At 34.6% G+C, this 14,199-nt stretch overlaps 1 protein-coding gene across 5 annotated transcripts in view; it reads right to left on the bottom strand.

The window, feature by feature from the left end:
* The window catches only part of Galnt1 (polypeptide N-acetylgalactosaminyltransferase 1), a 130,469-nt gene that overhangs the window by 16,046 nt on the left and 100,224 nt on the right, over window positions 1-14,199 (bottom strand). For all 5 annotated transcript variants that reach the window (XM_046428308.2, XM_046428309.2, XM_058573958.1 and 2 more), the window contains 4 exons: window positions 11,916-12,086; window positions 9,372-9,489; window positions 7,528-7,708; window positions 6,065-6,204 (listed from right to left, as the gene is read on the bottom strand). In XM_046428308.2, coding sequence (XP_046284264.1) covers window positions 6,065-6,204; window positions 7,528-7,708; window positions 9,372-9,489; window positions 11,916-12,086 — 610 coding nt within the window. The remainder of the gene's footprint in view (window positions 1-6,064; window positions 6,205-7,527; window positions 7,709-9,371; window positions 9,490-11,915; window positions 12,087-14,199) is intronic.

Here is a 14,199-nt window from a genome sequence, read left to right as displayed (position 1 = left end):
TCAGATCTTTAAACTAGAGGATATAACTGGTATTAAAGGCCTATTAGGCCAAGTTAATGACCCAATAACAATAAGGCCATATATGGTAATATCTGTGACTTTACCAAGGAAGACAGCTGGCAAGTGGTAGCTAAGAGACCAGCTTGCCTTGGCTGGTCTCTTATTATTAAGGGTTAGACTAGTGTTTCTGAAATACGCCTATACTTCAGACCAGCCAATAATGCTTCGGCACTCTCCAAAACTCGATCAGTTCAAAGGAAAAAACCTAACTCCTCATTTCCTATTCTAAAGGCAAGTTGCAGGAGTGACTGCTGTAAATCCTTCATGGCACATCAGTCACCTTGGGCCTTTATTGACTGGAGGTGGCAGATAAACCAAGACTCTTTAATGAGACCTCAGTGAGAATCATCAGAAGCTCAAGAAACTCAATAAAACTGCTCCCTTGTTTGAGGATGGATTCCTTAAGTCACAATAAAGTTCAGAGGCAGCTCAAGTCAACCCTGTAGTAGCCTCAATAACTACTAAGGATAAACATGGGAGGCAGTGCCTGCTCTAGCTCTAGAGAAAACACTACTAAGCCAAATGGTTTCACTAACCATTTGGCTCCACTTCTGTTTTCTACTTCTTTTCCCATATCCTACATTTCTGGTCCACATTTTTCTTACTTTACTCAAGTCCCTACATCACCAACACCTACTGTCACTCTCAGCCAATAAGCTTTCATCTAACCAAAGAAGCAAGTCATTAGAAGAGAACTTCACACTTCCACCTCCAAACCTATATCTGATCTGCACATGTCCCTGTCCTGTCTACTTTCCTTTCTATTCCAAGGGATGAAATGCCTTCTTCCCACATCCTTAATTAATAACCTCCTCTTGTACATTCATCTTCCAACTACGTAAATACCTAACACCTTTGACTATTGGCTCTTCCTGGTTTTAAAAAAAAAAAAAACACAAAACACACAGAAGTTACCATCTTAGCCAGTTTCAAGTACACTGTTCAGCAGTGTTAGGTATATTTACATTGTTGTGAAACAGATCTCTGTTCACGTCTCCTTCTTGCAAATCTAAAACTTTATACCCATTACACTTCTTCTTTTCCACATCCCTTCAGCCCATGGTAGCCAGCGTCATACTTTCTGTTTCTATGAATTTGGCTACTCTAGGTACCTCACCCATGTAAGCAGAATTATGTTATTTATAGTTTTTTGTCACTGGTTTATTTCACTTAAGCATAATATCTTCAAGGTTCATCTATGTTGTAGTACATGTCAGAATTTCCTTCCTTATTAAAGGCTGAATAATATTCCATTATATGCAGCTACCACATTTTGTTTATCCATTCATCTATTGATGGACATCTGGGCTGCTCCCACCTCTTAGCTATGAATGGTGCTGCTATGAACATGGATATACAAATACCTCTCTGAAACCCTCTTTGGATATATAGTATAGTCAGAGATGGGACTGCTGTATCATATGGTAGCTGTATATATTTTTGAAATATTTTTGGCACTGGGGATCAAACCCAGGGGTGCTTTATCACTGAGCTATACCACCAATCCTTTTTGTTTTTTGAGACAAGGTCTCACTAAGTTGATTAGGGCCTTGCTAAGTTGAAGCTGACCTTGAACTAATTATCTTCCTGTCTCAGCCTCTCCAGCCATTGGGATTACGATGTGCACCACCACAACCAGAGTTAACTGTATTTTTAAATTTATTTTTATTTTTTATTTTTGCAGTGCTAGGGACCAAACCCAGGGTCTCACACATATTAAAGTTAAGAGCTCTACCACTGAGCCACATTCCTAGCCCTCTATTTTTTATTTTTTGAGAAACCTCCATAGCATTTTCCAGATCAGCAGTAGCATTTTACACTACCACCAAAAGTGCACAAGGTTCAGATTTTTCCACACCTTTCCCACACGTGCTACTGTCATATTTTTTTTGACACAAGTCAGACTAATGGTTGTAAAGCTGGTCCTTCTTTTGTATGTTCCAATTTTCTCTTTTGTGCCTAACTCATATAGCCCAGTTTTATCTAAAAATAAAAAAATAAAAAACTCTTTCCTTAACTACATATCCTCTTCTAGCTAACACCCATTTTTCTGTTCTTCTTTACAATAAAATTCCTTGCAAGACTGTTAAACATTCATGATCTACAGTTCTCCCATTCTCTCCTGACAATCTCCATGGAAACTCTTGACACTACTTACAGCATATCCTTGGCCAAATCAGATCTCAGTACTCATATTGCTTGTTTTCTCTGTAGTATTCAAAACAATTGATTATTTCTTCTTTCTTGAGGCAAATACTTTACATAGTCTCTGAGACACCATTCTCTCAGTTCTCCCTCTATTTCACTGTCTAGTTCTCGAAAAATTTTTGTGATTCTTTCTTATCTCCATGGTTTCTCAACTGTGAAGTTCCCTTGGCTTTGTCCTCAGTCTTCTCTCTCCACATGTATTTGCTCCTCCCAAGGTAACCTCATGTAGTTTTGTGAATAAAAATCATATATATGCTGATGACCCTTACATTTAGATCTCCAGTGCCAACCTCTTCCCCAAACTACAGATTTTTAAATGTCATTACCTAATCAACATCTTCCCTTGGATCTCAAATTTAATGTGCTCCAAACTGCTCTGCTGAATCCATTCAGAGGCTCCTCTTTTTACAGACATTTTCATCTCAGTAATGCCAACTCTACCAGTACCGGTATTTCAAGTCAAAACCTTAATATAATCCTCGACTATTCTTTTCCTTCCACTAATATATTGTTCGACTCTTGCTCCCACATATTTATGCTCCATATAGAGGCAATCTGATCTTTTTTTCAAAGGAGTTTGCGCATATTGCTTGTCTTCCCACCAAAATAAAATCCAAAGTCCTCACTACTATATGCTCTGTATGACGTAACCCTTATTAGTTGTTGACCTTATCTTCTACTATCCCTCTACCTGTTCACTCTGTTCTAGACAACTCCCTCCCAGCTGAATATGCCAAGTGCATGCACATCTTAGGAATGCTTGTTCTTGGTGTTATTGGTGCTCAGAATATCCCCTCCCCACAAATTTATATGACTTGCTCACTCACTTCTTTCAGATCTCTGCTCAGTAAATTACCTTATAAGAAGGCTGTCTCAACTACCCTATAAAAAACAGCACCATTGTCCACGGTTACCAGTTGTTCTCTATTCTGGCTATCATCTGATATACTGTATATTTTTCATAACTTGTTTCCCCCATGACTGTAATATCAACAAGGGCAGGATCTTTATTCATTACTATGTCCTTAGTACTTAAATAGTATCTATTACATAATAGGTACTGAAATAAATATTTCTGAATGAATGAACTAAAGAAGAGACAACTTCCTATAGAGTAGGGAGGGGATTACTTCCTGAGTGTTAGAAAGATTAACTGTTAGGATAGGGCCTGGCTGTGGCCCTGGTCACACATGTCATCTTTTGCTACTATGCCTTTCAAAAGGAAATTTTGTCCTATCAATTTCTATCATAAAAGGTTGGATTTTCACCTCATTTTGCTTCTTGTTCTTTCTATAAAAGACATTTTTATAATCAAAAGTTCATAAAGACCTGCAATGAATTGCAGATGGTTTAGCCTGTTAACAAAACACATTGCTATAGGGAAAGAATAGCAGAAAAGGCAAGATTATACGCTATATACATATTTTCAGGCACATTAACCCAATGGATTTGACTTTTGGGGAGAGGTGGGAGCAAAACAGTATTATTTACACTTATGGGATAAAAAGGAGGAAGGAAGCAAAGAAGTTTAATTTTATCATTTGAAGAAAATACCTCAATAAAAGCTCCAAGTGGTCAAACACAAGCTGTAACAATAGATGAGGATAAGGAAGGTTGTCAGTGATTGCTCCTGACTGCATATTCCGGGGCTCAGTAAATATTTTCTTAAATATTTAAGAAAGTAAATATTTTAGTCTTCTGGGTCATATGGTCTCTATGGCAATTATTCAACTCTACTGCTGTAGTGCAAAAGTAACTAAATGCAGTAAGTAAATTCAGGGACATGGCCATGTTCCAATACATATTCATTTACAAGAACAGGCAACAGGGTGGACTTAGCCTGCAGGCCATGGTGTGCTGATCCCTGTCAGAGACTACCAAATACATGCCTATGGTACTGGAATAACTCTTCTTTTTCCCTCTCTACAATTTTTCTGTAAGTCAAATAACTATGGAGTCAAAACAAGGATGGCTACATCTTTTCACAAAGGGTCTATGTACAAGTAAGTCTTTTAAGTGCTAAGACTATCCCAGAAAAAAAATGAGCCAATTCCAAGCAAAGGAGTCTGTGCAGGGGTAGAAAAAGAAATAATGGCTGTTTTATGCAAAGCAGGAGGCCTGTGTTCTCTGGGTAAAAGGGACAGAATGCAGAAAAGAAAGTGTATCTACTGGAAAGGTGGACAATAAAAGAAGAGGCTAACAGACAGAAAACATCTGATAGTGAGCATATTCTACAATATAAGCCTAGTCAAAAAAGAATTGTGATGTATCCTTTAAAAGACAGAGGCTTTCAAACTTTTTTGATTGCAACTGATATTGAGAAATATATTTTCTCATCATGATTCAGTAAAAACTTTACTGTAAGCAATACGAATTTGTACTTTTCCCCCAGACTATTAAAAAAAAAAAATGGTGGTCAAAAGCAGCTGAATTGATTTACAATCCAGTATTGGGCTGTGCTAAAAATCACTGACTTGAGCAGTGATAACATGGATCTTCAACTTCTTTAACAATGATAAAGAAGAAACTGCAAGATTATTAATAAAGGATATCTCAAATCTTTATAGTCCCAAAACTTGGAGTGTTCTACTATAATAAGGAAGAGAAGGAAAGGCACTGCTTCTTGGTAGGACACAGTAATCCAACACCTCTGCATTAAAAACTAGAGGCAAAAACATCAGTTAAACTGCAAGCTGTTGAAAGCACTAACTTAAGGTAGACTGTGATACTTCAGAGATGAATACTGAAATCTCTACAGCAACTATGAAAACAAAAACACAAGCATTACAACTAAGAAGGCAACAACAGAGAATAAAAGAAAATTAACAAAAAAGAAAATGGTTCTTGTTTCTTGGGAATGGAGGAAGGAACAGGGATTTAAAAGGGCTATAGGCGAAGACAGTTGTGTCCTTCTAAGAAAAGTTTGAACTTAGGCTTCTGGGAGACTGACCTCCAGAGTCAACATTTTGGATTAATAACAATAACAATCAGAATTCTGGGCTAGGGGAAGAACCTATTTGGATCCCTAGACAAAGCCAAGATCTAGATGGAACACAGAATGGATGGCCATTGACATTCGAGGAAGACGGCACACAAAATGGTTGCTTGTGACCTTCCTGGAAGTTACAACAGAAGTAGTAAGAATATAAATCTCTCTTATAAGAGATCCTTACAGTATGGGAATTCTCTGGGATAAAAAGCTAACCTCCAAAGCTTAACTAATTTGTTTTAACTAATTAGAAGCATTAATAAGCAGAGACTCCTTCAGATTTCAAGAACATTTGCTGCTGAACTCTAAGAGAATAACTAAAAGCATCACCAGAAACAAACATGTTTATCAATATTCTTTCCAACTTCCCTGCCCAAACCAAGACTTACATCTCCCAAAGGATAAAATTTGCCAAAAATACAATGTTATGAATGATCTTTCAAACTTCTCTGTCAGTCTTTAGAATTTATCTTGACTTTAAAATTTCTTAAGCTTTGATTTGGGACTAAAACTAGTATATATAAGCTTTGTGAGTATGTGATCAAGTAAATGGGTTAGTTTGTTAAAAAATAAGTTTATTGAAGATATTTATATTGTAACAAGATAGAGCATCCTTATTTTAATAAAATATAACATGATAAAATAATATTTCAACTTATGAGGCAGACACTGTGTAAATAAGAACTTTTCCACACTTGAGATTACTTAATTTTAATCTGAAGGTACTCTGAAGTATCTTATTTAATCTCTATGTTTTTTAAATGAGGAACTAAGAATATAATAAACACAAAGAATACATGTTTTTACCTCTCCCAATGAAAAATAGTGACGTGGAATTTGAGAATCAGGGTAAATATTCTCTAGGTACCAAGAAAAAGGTTTGCATTGTAGTTTGTGTCTTAGACCAAGTCTTGATGATATATCCCCATAATCTACCTTTGTAACACCTGTTGAAAGAAATAATTAATGCTGAATTATTAGTGTCCTATCAAGAGAATACAAATCCATTTATATGTTGATTCTAATAAGACAGTTGAATAGAAAAGTGGTATTATTTAGGTGACATGATTACATAGTTACATATCCACCTCTAACATATAAAACAAGGAAAAGACATTAAATGTATTTTAATCTTTCAAAAGAAAACTACATTTATGTGAGAATAAAATACATATTAACAATATATGCAAATACAAGCTATATGGGAATCAAACTTTAATATATCTTCTGGAAAAACAAAAAAAAATCAAAATCTATTTTTCTAAATAATAAATAGTACACTTGTTTCCAGTCAGGTTTCTCTTACACAACTCACTGAATTGTACACACTACTATTTGTTAGACTTGTGGTAACTGAAAAATGAGGACAGAATTGTAACAATGTAAGGCGGATTTATAGCTAATGAAACAATAGTTCCCATAAAACTCTGAATAGCAGAGAAATGTCCCTAGAGACCATGTTCAAGAGCTTTGCAAAGGACTTGTGATATTAGACAATTTAACAAAATCTTGTATGATGGCTTCAAGAGCCTGCTTTCACAGAATAATCATGACCTACTGCTAAAACACTGTTCTGTTTTTGTTTTTTTTTTGATCAAAAAAAGTTAAGAATCCAGAAAGTCATACAAGCCTGGAAAATAGCTGAAACATCACAGAATAAACGTCAAACACTGCAGTTAGGTTAAAAAAGAAGAAGGAAGAGGAGGAGGAAGAGAAGAAGAGGAGAAGAGGGGAGGAAGAAGAAGATGAGGAGGAAGAGGAAGAAAAGGAGATAGAGGAGGTGGGGCGGGAGAAGAGGAAGAAGAAGATGAAGATTATGACAACCACTACCAACCACCACCACCACCACCTGGGCTGGCAAAAGTGACCATGATAATTTAGTATTATTGCCAATAATACTAAAGTATTATATATTACTAGTATTTTTTTTTTAATTTTTAATATTTATTTTTTAGTTATTGGCGGACACAACATCTTTGTTTGTATGTGGTGCTGAGGATCGAACCCGGGCCGCACGCATGGCAGGCGAGCGTGCTACCACTTGAGCCACATCCCCAGCCCCTATATTACTAGTATTATATAATACTAAAGTGCTGGGCACTTTGCCAAGCACATTCTATACTGTGGTTTCATTACTTCTTACCATGACCTCATTATAGGGCAAGTGTTCATGCTCAAAGCTTCATTTCTACCCTCTTGCCTCTCTTCAGAATGCATAGATCGGGGAAAAAAGTATATAGCCTTTTATTTCTAATGCAAAATAAACTAACCTGGAGAAATTATATAGAAGAAATTCTTGAATTCATCCATCCATACTTCTGCAAGTCGTCTGTTATTTTTATTGATAATTTGCCCTGTGCCTCCTGGAAATGTGTATGGGGTAGCCTTCCGAAACACATGTCCAACATGTGAGCAAGTGACAATTTCCAAAGTTCCTCCACACTGCCAAATCTGAACACAATGCAAAGAAGACCATGTAATACATTGCTCAGTATCCAGGAAAAGATAATCTTAGTCTTCCCATTGCAATTTTCCTTTCAAATGAGTAGAGGTTTGGCTTTTATTTAATCTTAAATGGAAAATCTTCATTTACTGTTAAAAACCTTCCAAACTACCTTCACACTACCAAATCTGAAAACAGTAAAGAAGGCCATATCAAACATTGATTTTCTTAAAAAAAAAAAAAAAAAAAAAAAAACCCAAACCATTGACATCAATTGAGTTTTATAGCTGGAATTTCAGAGAATCCCAGGCAAACAGTGGTTATTTGATTACAAAGCCACTGCTTCTCAGGAGCAAATGTTTCTCCAATCATCAATTTTGAACAAATGAAAAATAGCAGATTAAAACACAGAAAAGATAGATTAAAGGCTAAATACAGAAGAGACAGAAGATGTTAAACACTTATTTTTGTAAACACAGGCCAGGATTCATAAGAGGATCATAAATTCAAATATCAGAATTACGACCAGTCCTCGTTAACAAGGACATACTATGGCTTTATTTGTGTATAATGTGTTTATTAATGTGATTCTTGGTGAAAAAACAAAAAAACAAAACAAAACAAAACATGAAACTGGCCATGTAGTAACCAGGCAGATTTTCTTTCCTCCCTTCTCTAATCTGTGTCACTATTTGTACATTAGACAGAACATAGGAATTGAAATCAGATCCATCATAAGTTCTTTAGGGAGATAGTGATAATATGTTTTGTGGTAAAAACAATAAAAACAAAAAAGGGGGAAAAGATCAAGTATGAGGACAAGTATTTAATGCAAAATACTTGTCCTTTCAAATATATTTTCTCCCTAAATTAAAAATCTCATATAGCTATTTGCAATTAAAATCACATTTTGAAAGGTTTTGATTTTATTAACTATTTACAGCCTATCTTCAAGTTTACCCAGGATCTAAAAAGTGTTAAAGCTGGATAGATCTAGAGGATCTAGGGCCCAACCCTCTCCTTTTACAAGAGGGCAAAGGGATTCACTAGAAATAAGTGAGCTCAAGGGTTCAGATTACAGTACCCTTCAGTATGGTTTCTATTATAGTGAGATATGTGTTGTGAGTTAATTACTGAAGAATATATAACGTCATCTAAATATGTTGATTTTAGTGAACATGAAATGGTTTTGATATAAGGTCAACTGTGTTAAATTAATTTAGAGCCAGTTTTAGAAGTTTTGCACTCTATTTTTTATTGAAAAATTTAAAGCTGATAAAATGACCAGGTATTATATATAAATGAAAAATTTTCATATAAGACAAAAAGTATATCACAGAATATGAAATTAAGTTTTAGCAGTTAAGTACCAAAGTAACATATATAAACTACATATTATTTTTTAGAGCTTGAATTGTTTCCTTGAAAATGATAGAAATTAAAAACAATTAGGGAATCTTATGTAAATTTTATAATTGGACTATTAAGATAATTAATTGTATTAAATGAACCCTTAATAGTATTCCCAAAGTTTTTATGGGCCAAAGGCTTTGGAGTCAGATTAAACTCACATTAACTTCAATTTTATTTTTTATTTAGAGATAACATGAATAATCAAAGCATAATATTTGAGGTTAAATACAAGACTTAATTTTTTCAAAAGGAACTTACCCTAAAGGAAATTTCTAAGTTTTCTCCTCCCCAAATATCCATTCCAGCATCATATGTTCCAATTTCCTGAAAGTAATCTCTGTCTATTGAAAAAAGGCCTCCTGCCATTGTAGGTGTTCTGAAATTCAATCATAATACTATACCATTAATATTAATGATTAAAAATTTACAATGAATTTTTTAAAATTATTTATTTGTTATTAGAATAACAAATAATAGAATAGAATAAATTTGTTATTTCATTTCTCTGTACACAAAGTAGAGTCACACTATTTGTATCTTCGTACATGTACTGAGGGTAATGATGTCCATCTCATTCCACCATCTTTCCTACTACAATGAGTTTTTGTTTTTAAAAGATACTATAGTTTTGAAACTGTTTCTAACTACAGAATAATGCTTATTCTCACTCTTCAAAAACTTTCAAAGGCTTCTAAGGGCTTCTGGTGTCAGACAAGACTTGCATACTGCTTAGGCTATCTGCTGGACCCACTGTCATCGTTTCTGCCTGGATATCCCTCACTGTGCAAGTCTTAAGGATGTTCCCTGTCTTGAGCACCTTTCTCTGTCCTCAATTCTGACTTAGATTCCACTTCAAACTCCTTAAACTGAAGCTATTCCTCATAATCCTCTCCATGTGACTGTGTACACATTACACAGTTCCTAGCAATTATAAAGGCAGTTAGTTGATTATATGAACTCAGGTTAGAGTTATATGCCAGGTTCAAAAAGGTGGCAAATACTCCAAAGTCATAATATTAAATAGGATGAAAATGATAAGGCCCCTTTCCTATGCTTAACAGAATAATTTAATAATTCTATTAAATCTTAATGATTCTATTAAATATTCTTTTTTTGGGGGGGGATACCAGGGATTGAACTCGGGGGCACTAGACCACATCCTAGCCCTATTTTGTATTTTATTTAGAGACAGGGTCTCATTGAGTTGCTTAGTGCCTTGCTTTTGCTGAAGATGGCTTCGAACTCGCGTCCTCCTGCCTCAGCCTCCTAAGCCACTAGGATCACAGGTGTGTGCCACCGTACCCAGCCCATTAAATATTCTTAATAAAATCATCACCTTGACCAAGTACGGTATGTTTTCTCCAAAATGGAGCCCAAATCATTGCGCCAGGTATGCAAGGGATTGGGGTTGGCGGGCATAAGTGGATTAAGCAGAGAAATCATAATAAAGAATAATTTCAGGGAGATTTCATTTATTTAAAATGAGTATAAGTTAATCATTTTATTTCCACAAAGAATGAGTATGGAGATAACACAGACTCCAGCAAGGAAAAAGTAAGTACTAGGGTCTGAGGATATTATAAAGATTATATTTTAAGATGAACTGGTCACTTCTATAGCCCTAAAATATATTTAATTCCATGGTCTACTTAAGATAACAGCACTTGCCTATTAGTGTTGAAAATTGTTTCCAAAAAAAGTTTGGACTTATTTTGATCTTAGAAGAGAAAAAGAATGAGAAAAGGCTAAAAATATTAGGAATCAAAGGACACAGGCCAACATGCAGAGCTACTGTTTAGTATAGGGATACCTGACCTGCTAAAATCTTCTCTAAGGCCATGTGCATCTTTTCCCATTGGAGAAGACCCATGTCTTTCATCAGACTTTCAAATACGTCCATCATCTTCAAATTGTTGAAGAACCCCTAATTTAGATGTTGAATTGAACTAACATCTACAGAGAGGGAATGTACCTTGTTCTGGTAAGAACTCAGGCTAGCTTAGGAAAAAAAAAACACAGTGAAAAATCTCAACTTAGCTAGAACTGGACTTGAATTCATGGGAAAGCAGACCTCAGAAGTCCAGAATAGGAGAAAGCAGAAGCCTAAAGAAACGGAAAGAACTCTTAAATACTACAGAAGCAACATGTGGATGCAACTGGGATAAATCCTAGATGATGCAGAAAGTGCAAAGATCTCATATCCTGAACTACATAAAGATTTTTCTGGGGAAAAAAAAATCTATATATAGTCAAATGTGAAACAAAATAAAAATTAAAAAATGAATTAATGGATATCTTTTTTGTACTTTGTTAATTCTAGTTATTTTTATGTTTGAAAAAGCTCTGCTAGCCTTACCAGATAGGAACTATCATCCAGATGGTATGAGACTGAATTAAAAGTCTTCTCTTGTAGTGCAAGGATCCAGTTTTAAGTAATGTTTTTATATACTGACACAATTCATTAAGGGTCAGTTTGATTTATGCTAAATATCATTATCTTTAACAAATGAATTAAAGCAGATTGGACATTTTCAAAATGATCATAGAGAAATGAAATAATATGTCATCATATTTCATGTATGTTAGATTTTTAGAATACATGGAAAAGTTCTAATTTTATTAACTGATTGGAGGAAAAATTCCTTTTAAAAATATTGGTATATGTGAAATTGACTCTTAAACTACATATAAGATACGCAATTACTTCATGGTTCTCCAATGACACTTATAATCTTTTTGATATGACTCCCAAAGCTTTACAATCCTCTGTCAATAATACTTTAGGGAAAACAGATTAGTTACCTGACAGGAAGAGTCCTATCACCTTTCCTTCTGTCCATTTCTCTCTGGGGAACAGGATACCATCGAAAATTAAGCTTCCAGTTGAATCCACCATAAGTCATATCAGAGCCTGCCATGTACTCAAAAGTATCATCACTGATCACATCAATGATAGGACATACCACTGTTCTCCTAATATCATAAAAAGCAATTTAAAAATCTTTCAGAATGTTGCTGCTTACCATAGTTATGTAACAATTATACACCAATTGTTTTTAAAATAAAAACATATTCTATAATGTTAAAGATAAGGATGAAAAAACTTCCTGCAGTAGCTAACATCATGATTATGTGTTGGTTGATAATCTTCTGTCCCTTTTTCATTTACACTTCTGCATATATGCCACATGTAAAAAATGCAAACTATTTCTATAGGTTTTTAAGATTACACTTTTAGTGACTATAGTCATTTCAAAGTATTTTCTTAATAAACAACTCTTGGACATTTGTGTTCTTTACAGTTTTTTTTTTTTTTTTTTTGCTAATGAGATACTAAGTGAATATGTTTATGTACACAAACTTTAACTGTTGCCTTAAGAGTAAACTTCCAGCAGTGAGATTAGTAAATTAAAGGCTCTATTCCTTCTTGTTTTCCAGAAATGTTATATGCATATGTACAGACTTCTTCCTGCAGCTTTCCCATAATGCTATCAATTTTGGATGTTTTTTCTTATATAATAACACTAAATAATATCTCTGTATTTTAAAAATTGCATTTTCTAATTATTAATATACTTTTCCTTCAGGTTTGTATTTCTTCATACAAACTAGTTGATCATAAATTGAAGGGATTTTCAACTGGTATATTGGGGTTTTAAAAATAAGTCTGAAATGAATGACAACAGCTCTTTCTAAGGGAATGTGCCCTAGAGTCTTTGCTAGCCAAATTTTATAGTATGTAATATCCTACCCAGCCTTTGATCTTATTTAAGAAATCTTTCCCTCCCCCAAGATCATAAAATTGATCGCATGTATGAGGCCCTGGGTTCAATCCCCAGCATCATCCAAAAAAAAAAAAAAAAAAAAAAAAAAACCCTCAAAGAAGTATATTTTTGCTTTTCACATTTAAGTCTTTAATCTTTAAGAAATTGATTTTGGGTATGATAAGCAGAGGTATCCAACCTTATTTTCCTTAGGGATTACCAATTGTTCCAGCACTATTTATTTCATAGTCCTTTTTCCTCTGCTATAATTATCAGCACCTGCTCTGTCATAAACTCTATCTAAATCAAGTATGCATGTGGAAATGGGCTGATTTCTGGAGGCTGCCCTTTCACTAGTCTTTTTATGAATTCCTACAACAATATGTCATTGTCATAATTAATATAGCTTTAAAATAAATCTTTACAGTTGGCAGAACAAGTTCCCTTATGCTTACTCCCTCTAGGACCATCTTAACCATTTTTGTTCTTTTTTGCATTTCCATGAAAATGTTAGAACCAGCTTGTCAAGCTTCTCAAAAAATAAAAATATTCTTCTGAGGTTTCAATTGAAAACTCATTGAATTTATAGACCAATTTGAGAAAAGTTGGTATTTTTATGATAATGACTTTGTGTGTGTGGGGGAGTGCGCTAAAGATTGAACCCAGGGCTGCTTTGTGCATGTGAGGCAAGCACCCTACCAACTGAGCTATATCCCTAGCCCCCAATAATGACTTTTCTATTCATAAATATAAGCCTTATCTTCCCTTATTTCACTTTGATTTATTTTTCAGTGAATTTTAGTAGTTTCATATTTCATGCATCTTTTAATAGTATAATCCTAAGTACAGATTATGATTTCTATCACTATTTTAAATGGTATCTTTTGTTTTTACTATATATTTTCTAACTATTCCTTGCTGGTTTAGAGAGAGCAATTTACTTTTCTCATATTTGGCCATATTGTTAAATTCTTATAATTTCGTATACAGATTATCCTTCACAGACAAGAATATCATTTGCAATTCAGAGTATTTTTTTTCCCCTTGTACTGCAAAATTTAAGATTTCTAATGATACCAACAGAGGTGATTCAGGATTTTTTTTCCTTTTGGTGCTCTGGATCAAACCCATGTACTCACATGTGCTCTACCAGTGAGCTACACCCACAGCCCAATTCAGGGCATTCTTATTTTTCTCCCTATCTTTTCAAAAAACAAACTCACTATGTTGCCCAGCTGGGCTTGTATTTGAGATGCTCCCATCTCAATCTCCAAAACAGCTGGGTTTCAGGTGTACACCACCACATTGCTGCTTTCAACAGT

The sequence above is a fragment of the Marmota monax genome, unplaced genomic scaffold (genome assembly GCF_021218885.2).
Source record: "Marmota monax isolate L192 unplaced genomic scaffold, Marmota_monax_Labrador192_F-V1.1 WCK01_AAM20220418_F8-fsc00031, whole genome shotgun sequence".
Classification (NCBI taxonomy): domain Eukaryota; kingdom Metazoa; phylum Chordata; class Mammalia; order Rodentia; family Sciuridae; genus Marmota; species Marmota monax.
This window is presented reverse-complemented; position numbering and strand designations above follow the sequence as displayed.